At 42.0% G+C, this 20777-nt stretch overlaps 1 protein-coding gene across 4 annotated transcripts in view; it reads left to right on the top strand.

Annotated features, from left to right (window-relative positions):
- Positions 1-20777, top strand: part of lpp (LIM domain containing preferred translocation partner in lipoma) — a 251719-nt gene that overhangs the window by 104721 nt on the left and 126221 nt on the right. For all 4 annotated transcript variants that reach the window (XM_080506605.1, XM_080506604.1, XM_080506607.1 and 1 more), the window contains exon 4: positions 8035-8222. In XM_080506605.1, coding sequence (XP_080362731.1) covers positions 8039-8222 — 184 coding nt within the window. In that variant the 5' untranslated portion in view covers positions 8035-8038. The remainder of the gene's footprint in view (positions 1-8034; positions 8223-20777) is intronic.

Consider the following 20777-nt stretch of genomic DNA (forward strand, 5'->3'; position numbering starts at 1 on the left):
ATGTCACTTCTAATATGGTACAGATACCTGGCACCTGGGAATCAATACCGGGATGCAACGGAAATCATTTTTGGTACTTTCGTGTGTGTTTATGTGGTAAAAAAATATTAATTTGTTTAATGATAAAACATCAAAGTTTTTTAGTTTTTATTTAATATATTTATTTCTCAATATGTAAGCTTTAACACATATTTAAAAACCTACACTTGAGTCCATGTTTGTTAGCATGATCTTGAAGATGAAATATGTTGTTATTGAGAAGATTTTTCCCTTTTTATTGAAAACATAATCTCAATGGCTCAGGTTCACAATGCACAAAGCATTAAACAAAAAAGTCCCATGATGTTGAGAGTATAATGCAAATCCCCAACCAAACCCTCTCAGTTGGGGTCTGATTGGTTGAGGTAGCGCACAAAACCCGCCACGTTATTGAATAATCTGGCACTGTGACCAAACTACACCCTGAATAAAACAGGGAAGGATCACGCTCCTAGATTATAGCCTTTATTTTAATAACACCTTATGACTATTTTTAAGTTTTAAAAAACTCAGCTTGAGTTCCTTATCACACTTCTTGGTGAAAGTGTTTGAAAAGTAAAAGCTTTTCTTGCACTCCAGTGCTATTATGTGGCTTTGAAAATGAGATGGCACAGCAGTAATTGTGGCTTGTGCTCTTGTACCTTGAACCCAGCTTTGTCTATTTACCGCTGGTCCTTTAATCTGGTTAAATGTTAATTTATTTCACCAAGCTAAACTAATTTGGAGAGGAGAAGCTGAATAGATAAATGGCTGGTATTCGAGACCTTTTGACACCACATGGAATATTACATTCATACTCTTCTTTTTCAGTCGTGCTATATTTATCTCACTTTTAATGTCACTGTGTTTGTGTTTACTCCTTACACTTTTGTGAAATCTGCTGCAGAATATTTCTCTTCAACATGAATTACGTTTTGAAAGGTTAAAAAAAAGGTTTGACATATGAAGAAAAAAAAAGTGAATATTGAAATGACATGAGTGACACGTGTGTTCTGCTTTCTTGAGCCGTGGGGGGTGGTGTGTGTGTGTGTGTGCGTGTGTGTGTGTGTGCGTGTGCGTGTGCGTGTGTGTGTGTGTGTGTGTGTGTGTGTGTGGGGGGGGGGGTTAAAACGCATCATGAGCAATTGAATCACATTGATTGAAGCCATTCAATATGTGGTAGACTAAAGAGACTTGCTTTTCTATTAAACAATGTACAGCTCTGTTGGAAACACTGGTTTCTGTGTTTTGGAATGGGATTGAAGCATTGAACAGCATACGCCATACAGCTAGTTATAACTAATCATGCATTTGTTTGCAATTTCTGTGGTCAATTTTCCCCAACACCTTTACTTCACTGTCTGCCATTCATAAGTTCTTGAGGTAATCACAGGTCACTTGATTAGACACACCAGTTGAAATAGTGGTTAATGCAAATAGCAAATCAATTAATCACATGGCAGCAACACAATGCATTTCGCCATGTAGACATGGTAAAGATGATCTGCTGAAGTTCAAACCAAGCATAAAAATGGTGGTGGTGATTTTAAGTGACTTTGAACGTGGCATGGTTGTTGGTGCCGGAGGGCTTAGTCTGAGTATTTCAGAACCTGCTGATCTACTGGGATTTTCATGCACAGCCATCTCTAGGGTTTACAGAGAATGGTGCCAAAAAGAAAAAAAAAAAAAAAAAAAATCCAGTGAGCTGCAAAATGCCTTGTTGATGCCAGAGGTCACAGTTGGAACAGGCAGACTAGTTGGAGATGATAAAAGGGTAGAAGTAACCTCAAATAACTACAAGCAGGCAATGTAGAAGACGATCTCTGACCACACAACAGGTGATGGTCTACAGCTGCAGAAGATCCCACCGGGCGTCACTGCTGTCAGCTATACTTAACACAAACTCATCAAAACTGCACAATACAAGATTGGAAGATATTGTCTGGTCGTCTGCAACACTCGGATGGTCAGCTCAGCATTTAGAGTCGACATGAAATATTGTATGTGTCCTATCTTGTGTCAAATGTTCAGGCTGCCGCTGGTGTAATGATGTTGGAAATATTTATTTGGCACACTTGGGCCTCTTGTTATCAGATGACCATTCCTTAAACTCTATAGCCTACCGACGCATCGTTGCTGACCGTAGATATTCATCCTTTTTTGATCACACTGTACCACCTCTTAGCTGGAACAGACACACCATGCACAAAGCTCCAACCAGCCCCCAAATGTTTATTTGAACATACATTTTCTGGAGCCCTCCAAAGACACCCCCCCCAAAAAAAACAAAAAACAATTGAGATGCAGTGAAAGAGGAGATTCCCATCATGGTTATTCATCTGATGAATCTGATGAAACATTCTATGCTGGCATGTCAACATGGGCCCAAATCTGTATGGAACATTTCCAGAGCCTTGTTGAATCTCGGCCACCAAGAATGAAGGTGGTTGTAAAATAAGGTACTTGCTACTTGCAAAGCGTCGCTAATGTATGTTACCAGCAGTTACTCAATACACTGCTCCTTTACCCCTGAGCACCATTCTTGTCTTGGAAAAGGGAAAAACACATTAGAGAGCCACACTGTTGCAGTAAATGAAGTAATTCTTTCTTATGAAGACTTTGCTCCTATTTACTCTCGTATTCATTGTCCAGCTTTCAGAACAACAAAGGTGTGTTCATTCATGTATTAAATGAAAAGGCACCATTTACCACTTAGCAACTGTCAGGAAGACATTCAAGAATCAAGAAATTGAAGATGACATAATATGCTCTTTTTCTCAACATGTGGGTGTCATTATGGTTTATAACGGAGCTAAAATACTAAAGAATATATCTCATCAGCATCATATTCCCCCTGACCTAACATGTTCTCATTATGTGGACTTTGTGTGGATTTCTGTGCATTGATAATTAAATATGCACACTGCTGCAAGTGGAGACTTCTGTTTGTGTTCATTGTGTACGGAATTTGCAGGGCTGGATCCCATTATCAACAACCAAATTATCGGTTGTTGTGGTGATATTTGGATATTGATTTTGAGATCTGAATAGCCCCCCCCACCCCCCAACAATGACATTCTGCGACAGTTCTCTCAGTTTCACTTCCACTTTACACTGAAATGGACAAGCTGCTACACTAAACTGGAATAAAATGCCAAATACTGACACAGGATCCCGCACCCCCCAACCCCCCCCATCACCCCGCCCGACGAAAGCTTGGGACCGATTATCCAGAACACAGAAATGGCTATTCAAACCTTCCTAAGTACGCTCCAGGAAGCTTACAGCAGCAAGCAAAGAAGTACCACTGATGTCCTGAGGGGGGCATTGTTGAGCAGTAAAAGTCACTCGTGACCAGCAAGTGGAACAAAGTACGCAACAGAAATCCCACTAGTACCTACGCTGCCCGACTCGACTTGGCTCGGCTCGTCCTTTAGGTCTTTCCATTATGTGATACTGGAACCTCAACCGAGGTTTCAAGTGAGCCGAGGCGAGTAGAGAATGTGACGTCGACTGATTGGCCGGGGTTTGACTAGCTGCGGTGATCACTATGTCAAGACGAAACTGAATCGAGTATAGGTGAGGCGAGTGGCACAAGAAATATTTAATGGAAAGGCACCATTAGCTATTTGAAGTGTGTAATAGAAGGATATTTGGGTCTAAAGACTGACTGAAGTCATGTTTGACCCACAGTCAGACTGAGATGCACAACAGGAAGAGACTGTAACACGCTGTCATATACAAGCTGCTGGTTACCAAATAAAAATGAAGAGCAGACATTACAAGCTGAAGCACAACATGCAGAATGATGACATGGCTGCTACTTAGCCTCAAGTTAGCTCACGGGCAAACAGTACACAAAAGATGAAAGTAATGGTGGATAAAAATACTCTTAAAGTCAAACAGATGCATGTGATGTTTCATAAACGGATGTTTGTTTGTTAGACTTGCAGACTTTCAACAAGTAAGTTATCATTCTCCTTGCTGTATGTGCCTATCATTTCATTAGCACTGCCAAGTCGCTTTACTGATGAATTAAAGAAAGAAAGAAATACAGGACATTGAAAAGCAATAAAATACTCACAGCTTCCAAGCTCCTGAATTCTACAGACCTTTTCAGAAGCAGCCTGATGCTAAATGGTAGGATGTGTGCGTGTGTGTGTGTGTGTGTGTGTGTGTGTGTGTGTGTGTGTGTCCTGTGATGGACCGGTGACCTGTCCAGCTGCACCCTGGCCTCGACCATTGTCATTTGAGATGGGCTCCCGCTCCCCGTGACCTTGCACAGGATGAAGTGGTATAGAAGACGGATGTGACAAACTGCACACGTATTTACTTGCCTTATGAAGACTTACAAATCTCAACGACAAAGATGAAAACTATCAAAAGAATTATTAAAAATGTTAATTAACCGATGCCTGAAAATGTGTTCAATTGCAGATTTTCTTCGCAGTCAGTTTAGAATTAGTAACACACAATGATGGCTCACTATTCAAAGAGAAAACAACACACTTTAGGCCTTTTTCACACGTAATCTATGAATCACAAGAGTGATTTTATACTGAGGCCACTGCTGCGCTGGGTTCTGGCTCATGTACTCAAAATGCCACATAAATCAGTTGTTTTGAACAAGCTGATTTGATGTACCAGGGTTTTAATGTGTACTTTAGGGCCCAGTACCCATATAAAGACATCCCACTGCGTATTATTTGCAATCATCAAAGAATGCAACCACATACTGACACAGAAATGATGTCGCACATTGAGACTTACTCACACACGCAAAGATAATTTCTCCTTTTTCTCTCTCCTGCTCTCCCCCCCTCTTTCTTTCTTTCAATACGTCTTTTATTTTGTTAGCCATTTGAGCGTCGTGAAATGAAAGCGTTCGCATTGAAAGGACAGGTGGGTGTGAGACAGAGCGCTTCATCTGAATCGCAGCATTAAGAGCAGAGAGGGGGAGCAGGAAGAAGGGAAAAAAAGAGGAAAAAATCAAAAGTAAGAACCATTCAGACGGCAGGAGGAGCAGGGATTTGAGCAGATATTAAAAGATGATTGTGCGTGGGCTTTTCTGCTGTGCTCCGGAGAAAGAATGTAAACCCCGTATCAGTCAGAGTGAGGATAATAAACAGCATAGAAAACATCAGAAAGCAGCACAACAAACACAAACAAAAAGAGGGATGGGGGTAAAGAGAGGGGTGTGTATGTGTGAAAGCGCGGTGTATAAATAGTTCAAATATTTCAAGTGATTTCAGAGTGAGATGGTGAAATACTGGATGTTTGTGTCCTCAGCCGACGTCAGTTCTTTTAGTCTGAGCTGCTGTTTTTTCCTTCACTGTAACTGTAATGGAGACACGCAGTTTGAATTAAGTCACAACATTGATTAGCCGTCAGTCATGCAGCACAAAAACACGCACGCTTGTGATCATTTGATGCTTTTAAGTCATGTTCTGAGAGCACACACAAGCTTGAAATTGGGCAATTAATGCATCAGGTAGTGTTTTATTTTTCTTCCTGACTTAGTAGATCCATGTTCCGCCGTCCCCGAACACTGATCTGATCTCATATCTGACAGCTGAATACCAAAATATGTACATCTCCATCACTGACGGTTACATCAGCGTTGCACTTCCCCAATACCCCTTCTTTTCTTTTTGTTTTTTGAAAATACTTTGTTGTTCTCGTCTCACGCGTTGCACTTTTGATCTGTTGAACTCGCCTGGCATCGCAAGCCACGAAAAGGCTCGCAGTTCAAAGTGATTTCCCCTTCGCCGTATTAGTGCCGCTTCACTCTATTAACCCGGACGTGTCGCTGGGCGCTTGATCATGTTGAGTAATACCTCGTTTTTCAATATCGCAACATACTTCTATCAGCAGCTCTAACCTCCCAGCTGAGGGAAACTTTAACCTCTTTTGTGTAAAATTGCAGCAGTACATGCAGAGGCGGCAGCCTCGGTCACCGATACAGGAGCATTACCGCGCTCTTTTGAAGGTGTCAAGCTCCCACTGAACTTTACCAGCTTAAACAATGTGGTCACAATAATGCACTGGCTTAATGGATAACTGCTGGTTGCTTTCAGTCAGACTGGTTCAGCTTTTTAAATGGCATTGTGACGCAGTTTTTCTGCCACTTCAGGAGGAAGATTTTTATTGAAGAATTCTCTCTATTTCAAAGTAAATCTGTATGTTTCAACAGTTTGTTTGCTAGTGTTACAACCACAACTGTTAGTTCATAAACAAAAGGTTTGGGGCATAGTAACACTTCACCTTAGCTTAAGGCCAGGTTTACATGACAACATTTCAAATGAAAATGCATCATGTCTACATTTTTGTTTTTCGTTTTTTTGTTTCAGAAAAGTTTCGTGTTTACATGGAAATGGCAGAGAAATGGAAAACAATGGAGTTAGCATGCCAGGCCACTAGTGAGCACTGTTGTTTCTTTTTAATAATAATAATACCCATGCATGAGTTTTACATATAGTGCTTTTCACGACACTCAAAGATGTTTTACATTGATTTATTCATTCACTCCATACTCAACAGTGGTAAACTACGTATGGATCCACAGCCGCTGATGGAGGCACCACAGCCCAACAGCACCACCTCCAACCACGACCAACCACTCACTCTCACGCTGCATTCATCCAGGCAGTTTGGGGTTCAGCATCTTGCCCAAGGCCACTTCAGCATGCAGGCAGGCAGATATGGGAATTAAACTTGCAACCTTCCGATTGGGAGTTGATCGCTCGACCAACCCGTAGTGAAACCACACAGACGTGTAAAAGAACAACATGCTATGAACATTACCAATGGGAGTGAAAAACACACAGACACATGTGGTCTAACTGCACATTTTGTCCTCAAATGTCTATAAAGACCGTCCGTGAAGACAAACGAAGAAGGCGTGAGCGCAAAGGTGGTCAGTCAAATAAATGGGTGTTATACACCAATGTGACTTATCAATATAAAACCTTTGTCCTTCATCATATGTTGGTAGACACATGCTACTTGTACTTTCAAAAATGAGGTACAATTAGCAACGTTATAGGTATTGACTTGTGACATACAAAAGCTTCAGGTGTGTAATGTTTAGGCTGTGGTTTTAAGTTAAAGTTGACTTAAGCCATTCCAAAAACCCATTGACCTGGAGCAAGAGCAGCCAAAATGTGCTAAAATGCAAATGTATTTTGAGGAGTTACACCCGTAGCACTCCATATGTGCAAAATATTTTTCTATTGACCTCAGCCGTAATTGTCCTACAGCATCGAGAGGCAGAAGTGTTTGAACCTGTGTGGAATGGCCGCACCTTAGGGCAGTGTGGAAACGATGAAAAATATGCTGAGAAAAAAAACCCAAACCATGACTAATTTTACACACCTGCATTCTTTCAGGTATTTGAAGCATTCTTCGTTTGAGTGTGTTAACCCCCCCCCCCCCCCCCCAAAAAAAAAAAGAAAATCTCACAGTGCCCCTTTCAGAAAATACAGACCTTTTAAGAGTATTTTTCTGCGTTCTGGCTTTTCTGTGTTTTTGTTTTGTTGTTTTTGTTGTTGTTTTTTTTAATTTGCACATCTACCCTTTGTTGTGAGTGGAATATCTCGGACATGCCTTGAGGACGTTTTTTGATCATTTGACATAATTATGAAGTGTTGCATTTGAAAGCTCAAATCAAATTAACTGTGTATCAAGTGTTTTTGTTGAAGTTATTCCTAAAAGAGCTCGGTGACGGTGGCACTTCTGATGTTTTTATGCACATGATCAATTCCACTCATGAACAATTCATTAGCGTTCTGTAAAAGTCAGAGGAGACTACTTGTCCACCTTGCTAGTTACAGTGTGAATCTACACAAAGCCTCACGTTTCCTTCCGAGAAGTAGCAGGACGGATTCTTGGTAAAAAGTGCTCGCCCCTCTTTGAGTTTGATTCTGTTTTCCAGAGGGTCTCCATTGGCCTGTTTGTCTTGAAGTCCCACCACTGATCTTTCGTTTTCTTTTAACTATTTGTGTGGTCCCTCCTCAGAGCAATGTGGAACCCCGCCAATGGTGACGACCAGTCTGGACAAGTGGCAGCCAGGATGGAGACCACTCCCTCTTTGGGGAGTGCAAGCATCTCCATCTCTCAGCAGCAGGCGCCCAAGAAATTTGCCCCTGTGGTTGCGCCCAAGCCCAAGTTCAACCCTTACAAGCAGATGGCAGATACAGCCGCAGGTAAAAACACACCCGAGTCACTCACATGGGACACAAAGAAAATTCATTGCATGTCCAGAAGAAAAAAAGGGTCATATTTAGTATTGCACTGACTTGAGTTGTCTCTTTTTCGTCCACATCACCAGCCACTCATCCAGAATTACTTGTTATTTATCTTGCAAAGGCCGACTATTATAAGAACCACAACCGCCTTTTCATCCACAATTCACCAGGTGGTACATTTTTCTGATACTGGTTTCCATAGTGATCGTATAACCTAATTTTTTTCCCACCTCCAAAGAGCTCATTGAGAAAAGATGTGATTTTGTTCTTCCATTATGCCATTTCTGGACCTTGAACAGGCTTCACCAGAGCTTTCACAATCACCTGCCAAACACAAAGCAGGGTTACAAGAACAGAGTGGAAGACCGCAACCAGGGCCTGAAACACACTCACTCACACTCCAAATTGTTTTATTGTCATGAACACGTTGATTTACCTGTGAATCATTTTTGCTTTCAACGTGGAGCTTATGTCTATCAACTGGAGCATGACCATAAGCAGATGGAACAGTGATTTTGAGGAAATATTTGGACATGGCAGCCTTGCTTTCACAAAATGTTTACATGCAATCTTAGAGGGACGGACTGGAGCAAGTAGATAAACCAGAATATTTCTGACGATTCTTCCAAGAAGTCCAGAAGTCGGACAACAGTACTTGTGACCAAAGAAAACTTTGACTTAACCTCTCTTTGAACTACCATATGAAAAGAAATGAACACAGATGCTCTAAAAAGACAGCAGCTTGCCGAAAGAGCTGGATCAGTGACTGCTGCAGACAAATGAAAAGATTAAAATTAAAGTAATTCCTTTCCCGTATTGTGTAGTGACTGAGACTGCAAAGTAAATGGCCCTTGTGGTGTCATGAACGTCTATGATACCCAGTGTTAAACAAGCGGTAAGCATGTGTCTCTATTTGTTATTCTCCAGTGAGGCTACCCAGGTACATCGCTCGACGTCTTCCTCTCATGCATCGTCATTGGAATTGCTCTGGTCCAAAGTACTTCTAATATGCTGTTTAATAGAGTCACAGGCTCTTCTAAAGCGGTTGAACAAGACGTTGCAGCAGGTCTTTGCCCTTCCACTCTCCGCCTTTTATATAATTCCAATGGTGTCCATGTATTCACCGCAAAAAGGTGTCGATCCCTTTGTAAGTTTTATCGAAAGAATGAACTCCCAAGAGTTCAAGCAATTGTTGCACAACAGCGCATCAACAGCAAATTAGGTTACTGGATTATGTACGCGAGTAATTATGTAATCTACTGATTAGTGATTGTAACATGATTTGCATGCTGTAACGTGCTACACCAGTGCATTACGGACCCATGTGATGTGAATGCTGACTGATGGGACCGACTGTGGCTCACACTGTGACAAGAAACGTGTTCCTGTGTACCCCCATACATCACCCTCCATATTTAGCCATCCCACATCCAACAATGGCCTCACATCAAGTCCGAGTGCACCTCGAGAAAGTTGCTCTGACCATCCCGTTGTTGGTAAAGATGACTTCGCAGGTGAATTTAACTCTTTATAACTTGTTGACCATTGACAGGCGGCATCTCTTGAACCCCATGCCCACGCTTGTTTACATATCTGTAGCGACACATGAGAAGAGGAACGGAGGTGTTAGCGCAGCCTAATTTGGACGAAACACACAGTGTAAGTACTGTGGTCTGCAGCCAATGTGTGAGTTCGGGGAGCCTTGTGCCGTCTGCTGTTGTCGGTCCCCCGGGAGCCCAGGGCTTGTTTGTATGAGGAGGATTCCTCCTCTGCAAGTCAATATGCAATAAATGTATTCAATTCAATTTAATTGTCCTCATTAATTATTGTTAAGGTTTATATTTTGTGGGAAAAAAAAATCCTGTGGGTGATAATTATTTCTGTGGATTTTTGTGTTTATTTTTGTAGTAACTGCCATCTCTGTTATTAACCAAATGTATAAAGATATAACAAGTCCATTTTTAATGGGAAAAAAAAAAAACTCTTTAGAGAAGGGAATGTTCTTACAGCAAGGTCTTTAGATCAAGAAATTCAAATAAACATATCAAACTTTAATCTGATAGCAAATTTTCTGAATAATCGTTTTACCTTATTAAATGTCGACAAACAGGATGTGGCTTTGGAGTTACTGGCAGGAGGTAATACTGAAAGCTGAAGTGTTGCAGCCTCCTCTGTGCTACTTTTAGGCATTTTTAAAAGCACTGATGGTTACAGTTTGCGACACCTAATTTGTGTCTGAAGTCTGTCGTAAAGGTGGATCAAGAGATGGAAATTGTGTCATACTCTTCTACGTCTCCACCTTCCAGGCTAACATGTGAGTTGTAATATGAACATTATCTAAACCTCGACTCGCAAACGCCCCCATGAGAGCCCTGGATCTCCAAAACAGGGAGGAGGGAAACGGTTATGAAATTCAGCACCAAGCCAGCGTTGCTGGCTGTCAGGCTGAAAACACTGCCGTCTGTGGGGGTTTGTGGTTTGAGCTGCAGACTGTCTTCCACTCCAGATGTTAGTTTTGTTAAAAAAAAAAATAAAAATTCTTAGACGGCTGTTTTTTAAGTTTGCCCACCAGAGGGGAGGAAGAAAAAAGAAAGAAAGAAAAACATTTCTCTCTCGATAGAAGTTCAAAACAGTTTGAATCCAGCATTTAAACTTTTAAAGTGGAAAAAAATATTTTCATATTCATCAGTGAGGTGATGCAAAGCTCGGTAGATACGATTTCAACATACAATAGACATGAGGACATAAGGAATGAAGAGGAGGTGATGTTGTGTTTCTAGATTTAGCATCGCTTTAAGAGCCCCAAAGTGTCCTACCTGAAGTGAGCGGTGGTTTAATGTGAGCAGCTCCTGTGTTAAACAGCATCTTAGCAAAGTCTGCTTTTCTAAACAACAGGAAGATTGAGAACTGGAGGATTTCTTTTTGGGATGATAGTCAATTTGTAAAAGATTTTGAAGAAATAAAATAGATACGGCAAAGTATTTCATCATTGATACTGATCCTTTGTCACAAATTTGAATATGCTGGCACAGATTTAGCATTTTTATTTTATTTATTCAACATTTTTCTAAAATGAGCCTCAAGCTTTTAGTCTTTTTTCTAATGCAAACAGCAAAGTATAGTTCATACTGAAGCGGTCCCTCAAAACTCTGACGAGACTTCTGGAAAGATATAGGAACCCTGGTTTCTGCTATTTGTTTCCTTTGTAAATCATATTTGTGTTTGAAATGTTCTTGATCCTAGATTGTAGCCAACATTCAAGGCACACTCCTCATCGGCAAATATGCATTTTCACAGTGCAGCCAAACAAACGCGTGCCTTCAGTACTGCAGTGTGGAAGAAAGAATTAATTAACAAAATGACAGGAAGCAAATTTGCGAGTTGTTTCTGGACCATTCCATCCTTCCCTGGAAACCACGTTGAATTTGTAGGTCCTGAACATTGTAACTAGTTTTTTTAGCATCATATAGTTTGTTGTAATAGACTCCCGTCCTTGTTCACTTCATCATCATGCCTGCCATGGCTTGTTTGGTTTTACAGTGCAGCCAGAAAAACGCACATTGTCGTTGGTGTTGTAGGAAATAAAGACCGATCTGGCAGACTCCAACCCAGACAGTAAAAACTAATGTGAAACAAGCTATGGCAAAAAATGTTGGCTTATTTAACAGCTGTTTCTGAAATCTTCTAGCCACAAGAAAAGTTTATCATTTGGAATAAGTTTGGAGTTTATTGAAAAATTTTAATGGATAATAAACAGTGAGAAATGGTTGTTTTAGAGCATTTAGTTATGTCTTATGACTCAAATATGACTTAGCCAAAATCAAACTGAGTCCTGAGTTTTGCACTTTTACCACACGGTTTGATGCAGACTATCGTGTGAAATGCTTTACTGGCATACTGGGGATTAGTATCAAATGGAATGACAAAATCTGCACGCTTGTCTGAACTGGAAATAAAGAATTTCAAATGAAATTTCTCAGTGTTTAATTTGTAGTTGATAGTGTAATAATAATCAGATATGTTTTGCTATGAAAAGCATGAAGTAACTTGTCAATAACTCGTCTCGATTACGTCTTAAGCTTATTTTGTGAATTCGAAAAACAAACTAAACAAAAAAAAAAGTGAACAAAACCCGTCAATTTAATAACGGTCTGTGGTGTCAATAAAGTCAAACACTCCCAAAATGTCACTTCACCGACAGTAAAACTTTGACTTGATTTCCTCTGTTTTCATTATCTGGATATTTAAGAGGATTAATGAAACACTATAAAAAGGGTGGGTGATATCATTTCATAGCCTTGTGCTTGGTAACCCCAGCATATGGGGATGGTAACTTAAGTTCCCCCCCCCCCCCCCTTTTTTGACCTCATTTATATTGTTGTTCTGGTAATACCTCATATCCTCTTTGACCTGAGTAAACTCCCATATTTGTTACATCACGTCAACTGTGTGCTTTCACGGTGACAATAATTACCTGCATTTATTAAGAACGATAGCTTGTGGAAGGTTGAATTCGTGAAGTGGAAGTAAGAAAGAAAAGAGTCATTCATGGGAGGTTGTTTCTTTCCTTGCACATCTGCATCGAAGCCTCTCCTGTTGTCATGATTCTAACTTTGCTGGTTTATAGTTTCCAACTCGTCGCAACATCTCATCAAATTAACCTTGTTTATATGAGCAGTTGAAGTGTTCCCTTTCCCATTGAAACAAAGTTCAGTAATGGCATTTTTGATTGGTTGTTGTCAGCTTTCCCAACAAGCGGAATATGTAAAGCCATCTGGAGACATCACCACTTGTCAGAGGATAAGACGTCTTTATGAGCAGATTATCTAGGTCTCCTCCTCATTTATTTATTTAATATCTTTTATATCAAATGTGAGGACTGTCTGATGTTGTGGGGGGGGGGGGGGGGGGGGGATTAGCATAAAAATTAGGGGACAAGTCAATTTGGCACGGCGCCTTCCTGTCCCCTTTGTCTGGCGGAGGCCCGGTGTCGGGGCTGGAATGAGCAGTCTGTTTATCGTGCGGACAAAAGAAGCCGGTGCAGACGGGGCGGCGCACAGCAAGCGATGCCCACCCTCTCATTTATTTCTTCCCTTTTTTTTTATTAATAAAGGCAGAACTTGTACTGATTAAAGCCCCCCCCAGCAGGAGGAAGTCAAAGGCATATAAGTCTCAGATGGTGACCCTTAACTCACAATTCTTTACGAGTGATCAGATTTAAAGCTTTATGTTGAGCTCATATCGTACATGAGCTGCATAAAGGTGCATGGTTTTTTTTTTTTTTTTGCAAGAAGCAAAACATTTTTTCTAAAACATCAGATTATAAAATATTACTCAGGATTACCAGCACCCTTGAATTGAATGTAAATAATTACAAAAAGACCCATTTCTCTGTGAACACAAAGAAATTGAGCACTAAAATAAAGGGGGAAAAAACTTGCTGAATAGAAACGTACAGAAAATATGTTGAATACTATTCTAATAATGCCAACAAAAACAGAACAAAAGATGATTTGTACTCAGCCTTACAGTGAATCACATGACATAAATAAACTAACAAATGCCGGTTTAAATAAGAAATGTTTAAAAAGAGTAATCAAGACTGATAGATGCAAAATGTATTTGAAATACGAAAAAAATTGCGAAGTGACACTCTGAAATCTCTGTTTGTACAATTTGTTATCAAGTTAACAGTCAAACTGTTCAGATGATTCCTGGTTGTAAAGTTCAGGAGAAACTCAATGAGAAACGTGTGAAAAGGTTAAACAAAAAGAAAGAAAGAGAGAGAGAGAGAGAAAAGGCAGCTTTTACCTGAATATCAATGTAGAGTGCACCTCTCAGCCTGTACCAAACTAAGCAGGACTTTACTGGCAGAGATGCTCAACAGCCTTTCTGGAATGAAATAGACTCACATGAAACCAAAGTTGAGAGGTGAGACATTTTTAATGTGGCCTGTAATGAACCTAAACTAAGAACCTGAACTGAGAAGCCGCCAAGAGCCTCAGTGTCACTGTGCAGTACGTGCTGGACGGGGCCAGAGCGGGCCGGGCCGGGCCGGGCCGGGCCGGGATGTTGGCCGGTCCCACCACAGAGAGTACATTTAAGCTGCAGCTGAGGTTGTGGACGGTGCAGCGGTGCCATCATTCTATGTTTACGGTTGTTTCGGTACCATCTAGAACTTTTGTTGCGTCGGACGCATGAAAACCTGTCCTGGCGGTCAGGTCCTCGCGGTCCTAGCGGTCCTAGCGGTCCTAGTGGTCCTAGCGGTCCTCGCGGTCCTAGTGGTCCTAGCGGTCCTCGCGGTCCTAGCGGTCCTAGCGGTCCTCGCGGGTCCTAGCGGTCCTAGCGGTCCTAGCGTTCCTAGCGGTCCTAGCGGTCCTAGTGGTCCTAGCGGTCCTAGCGGTCCTAGCGGTCCTCGCGGTCCTCGCGGTCCTAGCGGTCCTAGCGGTCCTAGCGGTCCTAGTGGTCCTAGCGGTCCTCGCGGTCCTAGTGGTCCTAGCGGGTCCTCGCGGTCCTAGCGGTCCTAGCGGTCCTCGCGGTCCTAGCGGTCCTAGCGGTCCTAGCGTTCCTAGCGGTCCTAGCGGTCCTAGTGGTCCTAGCGGTCCTAGCGGTCCTAGCGGTCCTCGCGGTCCTCGCGGTCCTAGCGGTCCTAGCGGTCCTAGCGGTCCTAGCGTTCCTAGCGTTCCTAGCGGTCCTAGCGGTCCTAGCGGTTAAACACCCGGGCCCCCGATACCCCTCAATTTTAAACCGCACCTTAGACACACACATTGCACCACCTCTTCAAAACTCAAATACACCCCCCCCCCCCCCCCCCGAGTAAATGTATGTGTGTGTATGCATGCCAGTGCATATGCTTAGGTGGGCGTGTGTGGATGGGGAATGTGGCTGCAGGGGTGGGGGGGTGTAAGGAGCTCCTGGGGGTTGGAGGGTGGCTGTCCGGGCCGGGCCGGATGGGTCTTCGCTCTTCCTGGTCTGGGGGGGGGGGGGGTGGTCCGGGGCTTGGTGGCTGGGGCCTTCTCTGTCTTGCCGGTTGGGGGGGTGCGGCAGGCTCCGCTGCCGGGATCGGGGGGGCTCCCTGCCCACGTGGCTGGGCTCTGCGCCCTTTATCCTTCTCTTGTGGGCCCCTCTTGACTGGGGGGGGGGGGGGGGGGGGGTCCTCTCTGCACTCTCCGTCTGGTGCACTTCAGGTTGGGGCTCTCCGGGGTGGTTTGTCTGGGCCTCCCCGGGTCCGGGGGGGCCGCCAGGGGCCGCAGTGGCCATGGGCCCCGGAGCAGTACTGCGGTCCCCCCACAACAGTTCCAACCACACCCAGTGGACAAACCACACGCACACACACACACACACACACACACACACACACACACACACACACACACACACACACACACACACACACACACGCACACACGCACACACACACACGCACACACACACACACACACACACACACACACACACACACACACACACACACACACACATCAAAATCATGTTTTTGTTCTTTGTTATGTGTCGTTTTGTTTTTGCTTTTGTCAACATTGTTGTTGTTGTTTTGCTTGTTGTTTGTTTTGTTTGTTGTTGTTGTTGTTTTGCCTACCTGCTCATTTATACTCTTGTTAGAAAATCATGTTACTATCTAGATTCTAGATAGAACTGCTCAGGCTGGTTTAATCTCATAACAGTTGGAAAATATTTGGATCAGTGTGATTACTGTAAAAAAAAAAAAAAAATATATATATATATATATATATGTAGCACTAACAAGGGTATTGTATGTATCTCCCCACCCAGTCTATCTCTCTGTCTTCCCTCTCCTCTCCTCTCCTCTCCTCTCCTCTCTCCTCTCACCCCAACCGGTCTGCAGAATGCCGCCACCTCTTAGTCTGGTTTTCTACAAAGGTTTCTCCTTGTTGGAGGAGTTTTTCCTTTTCACAGTCGCAAATGAACCTGCTTGCTCATGTGGATATGTTGGGCTTTTCTATTTTCTCTGTTAAAAGCACCTAGAAATGACAGTGTTGTATTTAAAAATGTTCTTTTAATTAAAAAGAAAAAAGAAAAAAATGAAAACCTGTCCTGTCCTTGCCCTGTGCCGGCAAAAACAACAACAACAACAAGGCCTGGAAGCCGTAAAGGATAGTTCACATCCTCATTGTTGTAGTTTGTAGTTGGAACACTCTGAGTTCTGACGTTAAGGTTTCGTCTGAAACCATAACGCCCCTCTATCACTGAAAAGCTCCTGTCTCTGTTCCTTTGGTCCAGTTTGCAGTTATTCCTCATTTATTTAAGCTTTAATGTCAGCTGTCAGTATTTCCAACTTGTGATGAAACCGTAAAAGTTTTGGGGGAAATCCTAAAGGTGGACTAGATAATCCTCTTTGTGAGATTAGAATGAAGATGCTCTTGAACGATGGAGGAAATACCATGAATTCCAGGACAAGGTAAAGCAATGCAGTGTGAGAGCCCTGCAAGCAGAAACGCTCCTCCACCAACTCATGGAGTTCAGTTTAGTCAAAACAGCATTGGCAGTATTGTGTTATCTATGTGTACTTTCAAGGTCTGGACGAAGTTTAAGAAAGACTGCATTGCAGCCCTTCTTCAGGAATCTTGGAGATTTAAATTGTTCAGGTTTCATTAGCGTGAGACCTCACAAGCATCCGCAGCTCTGCGTTCTTCCTCAACATTCTTTCACGTTTTATTTAAAGTCTGAGAAATGCAACCTGGATTGCAGCGCAGCTGCCGTGGCATCTCAAAAGCGCGCCGGTGACAGGTCGCTGTCCTCTCTCTGTGCTCCTTGCTAGCTTCTCTGTTTGCATGCAGAGCGTTCACATGATGAGCCGGGTTCAGAGCGACGTCCAGGACAGAGGTCACGTTCCTGAAACAGACCGAAGGGTTCACTTTCCGCTGATCCGACTCCCATAGCGTCCGGCACCAGTAATGTTGTCACACTTTGAACCGCTACTAAATGTACTTCACGCTTTATTCAAATAGTCATTTCAGTCAAACATTTTAAATGTGAGAAATGTGGCTTTCTTTTTTTCTTCTGTTTGATATTAATGCAAAGATTTACTCAGAGTAAGACATGAAAATAAAAAAAATGAATCACTCTGAAATGAGTCACTATTCACACTTTTATTCATAATCATGCAATATTAAACCATTAACATCTCTTAGCCAAGTGTCAGATTTATTCTTTAAGTAGCAAGCCCACACTGACTCACAATGCGTGGCCACTTATTATTGACCTCGTTAAGTTTCAGCAGCGGAGCTAATCACTAACAGAAGTTAAACATCTGAGGAGTGCTGTGCCGCTTTCGTCTTGTAAGAAGCACCTTCAACTTTTCTCCCTGAGTTACCAGAAACCCCGGTAATTGTTTGCTCAGAGCAGTTCAAAAGTGTTGAACATGTGCATAAGCTGTTTTTATTCCTCCCTGCTTGGCTGCCCACGAGGCAAACTGACTACCGGTTGTTATGTCAGAGTCCCTCATGGGTGTCACCAGGAGAATTGACAGGAAATCCACCAATGAGTGCGTTAGTCCCTGTAGATACCACAGGCTGCCATAGCGCGTGCACAAACACACACAAACTTTTTCTCTACTTCTCCACTTTTTCCAAACTACTTGTTGTGTGTTTTTTTCTCCTTGAGTAGATTTTAATAGCACCCCCCCCCCCCCCCCCCTTTGTTCTCTTCCTTTATGTTGTGTATTTGTGGTTGTTCAGTATTTCCTTGGGTGTTCAATGTAAATCTGATTCAACTAGCTCTTTTCACTGATCGTGAAGTTCGTGGTATTGTTGAAGGGTTTTTCTTAAACTTCTGACTAATAAGTCTCAGTTGTGGCTTCAAAGATTGACTTGAGATGTGAGACTTTTGTCATTTTCTGTTTGATTGTGCGTGTTGGCATAAAGGCTCTCATGTATTTGCATTGCATGTTGAGATTGAAGGTGCATCTTCAGTTTTTTTGTTTTTTTTCCCCCCTAAAATTAAAGCAATCTAATAAGCAAGTTTTTCATACAACAAGTATACACAAGATCTTTCCAGTATGACTTCATAAAAAAAAAACCTTTATATAGAAAAACAAACCTTTATATAGAATCAATGATTTGCATGTATTACATGTTTATGTTTTACTATATTTCTGCCCCTTTATGTTTATTCTAATATTATTTTCTTCTTACATTTGGTTTGAATATCAGTAATTTCCTTGCTAATTTTAATGACAAATTTCTATTTATTTGGGAGATTTCTACAATATGACACCAAATCCTCAGCTTGTTACATGAGTGTCTGCCTCATTAAATTGATTTGCTTCTGATTTATAAATAACTTCAACCATTGTTGATGTTTGTTATTTAACATTTGCCTCCAGAAGATGCAGTTGGGTACCGATACCCCAAATCTGTGGAGCTGATGTACAAAAGCCATCTGTTCGGTATAAAATAAAATAGAGTTTTTGTGAAACGATATTGTAAAGTGACTTGCTGGCAATAATGTTTGAAGGTCATTCTAATATTTGCTTGTTTAACGAGCAGTGAAACAGAAATGGCCACCTCAGAAGTGTCGGTGTTGTCGCCTCACATAACCTGTGACACTGGCGGCAGAAAATAGCAGTGGAGATTGACAGTCAAGTCGCCGCACAACCGAGGTGCCTGGGAAAGGTTTCATGTTATGAAACCAGCTGAGTTCACAACAGCGACGATGTCCTGGCCTGACATTTGACTGGCTTCATTTACTGTGTCTCTCTGCCTTGATTACACAAAACAGCAGCAGAGCCTCCCGGCCCACCTTTGACGAAGCGCTCACCTCCCTCACATCACATCTGAAAAGCAAATCCAATGTTTGGAGGATCCAGCTATTAGAAAATGCCCAGTTCTGTCTTTGAGTCATCACCTTTCCTCTCTATTTGTTTCTTTGCTTTTATAGAACAACATAATCCACCTATTGTTTCCCAACCCCATTCTCCTTCGAGTGGCGGAAGCCTTGCTTTGACCTTCTTCCTTTACACGTAAAACAAAGTGAGTCTCCAAAGACTGGAAATCCTTCCCTTGCATCTCGAACCCAAGTGAAGTTATAAATCACTCTTTTATATGTACGCTGCTAATTAAGAGCAGAGGCTCGGCTGCTTTTCTGTAGCGGAAGATGGACTAAAACGTGGTCCGTAATTATGTCAAAACAATGTGCTCTCAACCTCTGCCAGCTCTCAACCTCTGCCACAGCACACTTGGAACATGGAGATGTAAAGTGTGGATTCAAACTACTTTGTGCAGTTTGTGTGGAAGGGATTAAAGGTTTTTCTCTATGAGCCAAGTGCTTTTCTTTTTTTCTTTTTCAGGTTTAATACTGGTTGCTGCAGGTTGTGTGCCAATTCAGCAGTGCAAAGAAACGTAGACTCCATTGGATTTTATTTCCTTTTTTCTTCACACATTTGGTTCAACGTATATTTGATCTTTGTTCATAAAGCTGACGTTATTCATTAAAAGACATTGAAAGGGAAGCATATTCATTAGGGTGCTGAAAAGCCACTTGGAAAAAAATGGGAGTACACCCTGTACAAATGGGCTTCCACGGAATCCAATCTTTTTCTGGATATCTTCCACACAAGTGACATTAGTGCAATCTCTGTCTGATTGTGTTCAACCAACAGGCATAAGAGCTACTGCACAGACAGAGTTCAGGGGTGACACACTTCACACGTAGTGCATTTAACCACACACCTAAAAAAAAGATGCAACATATGGGTTGAGATCTAAAACTCTAATGATTTGTACTGTAAATATGACACAAAGCCCAAAGGAATAGAAGGTCGGGAGCCCCAAATATTATCGGTTAAAAGCAGATTATTAAATTGGGACGTCAGCTGTGACAACATTCACCGGCAGAGTAATATTCTGGATTACAAATGCGACGACACATTATCAGCGGGGTAAAACTAAACTTTATCATGTCCGGTGCATGGTGAGTTTTCCCTCAATAATTTACAGGACATATACTTCTGCTAACATTAAAATTAGGGTTGTTTTTTTTTTTTTTTTTTTTTTTTTTTTTTTTTTTTGCAGTAGTAGCAGAAAACCAGATGAAACTTAAAGAAAATTCAGAAGAAAGAAAAATAAAATATATCTGCTGCCTTTCAACAGCAAAAATCACAGTAATCTGGTGGTTGGGACCTTCTTTTTTATTTGTCCAGTAAATGTAAATACGGAACCACAAAATACCTGTGTCAGAGCTGGGGGCAGCTCTTTTAACCGCAAAAGCGATTGTACTGATTTGATTGAGCTTTTTGTAGTTGTGTTTGCAGTGCAGGGTTATTTGTTTGACAGAGTTCTTCTTCTCATGGCTAAGCTAACAGGTTTTATTTATTTTTTACTATTGCCCCTCACTCCACAAGTCTTTCGGTAAACTTTGCAGCACGTAGTTGTCACGCCGTAGTCAAGCTCTGCTGGAGACATGACACATGCGAACAAGCGCTGCCGCTGCTCCTCCAAACTCTATTTCGGTTGCAGCGTCTGCAAACACTTGTGG

This window comes from Blennius ocellaris, assembly GCF_963422515.1.
Source record: "Blennius ocellaris genome assembly, chromosome: 12".
In the NCBI taxonomy this organism is placed as follows: Eukaryota; Metazoa; Chordata; class Actinopteri; order Blenniiformes; family Blenniidae; genus Blennius; species Blennius ocellaris.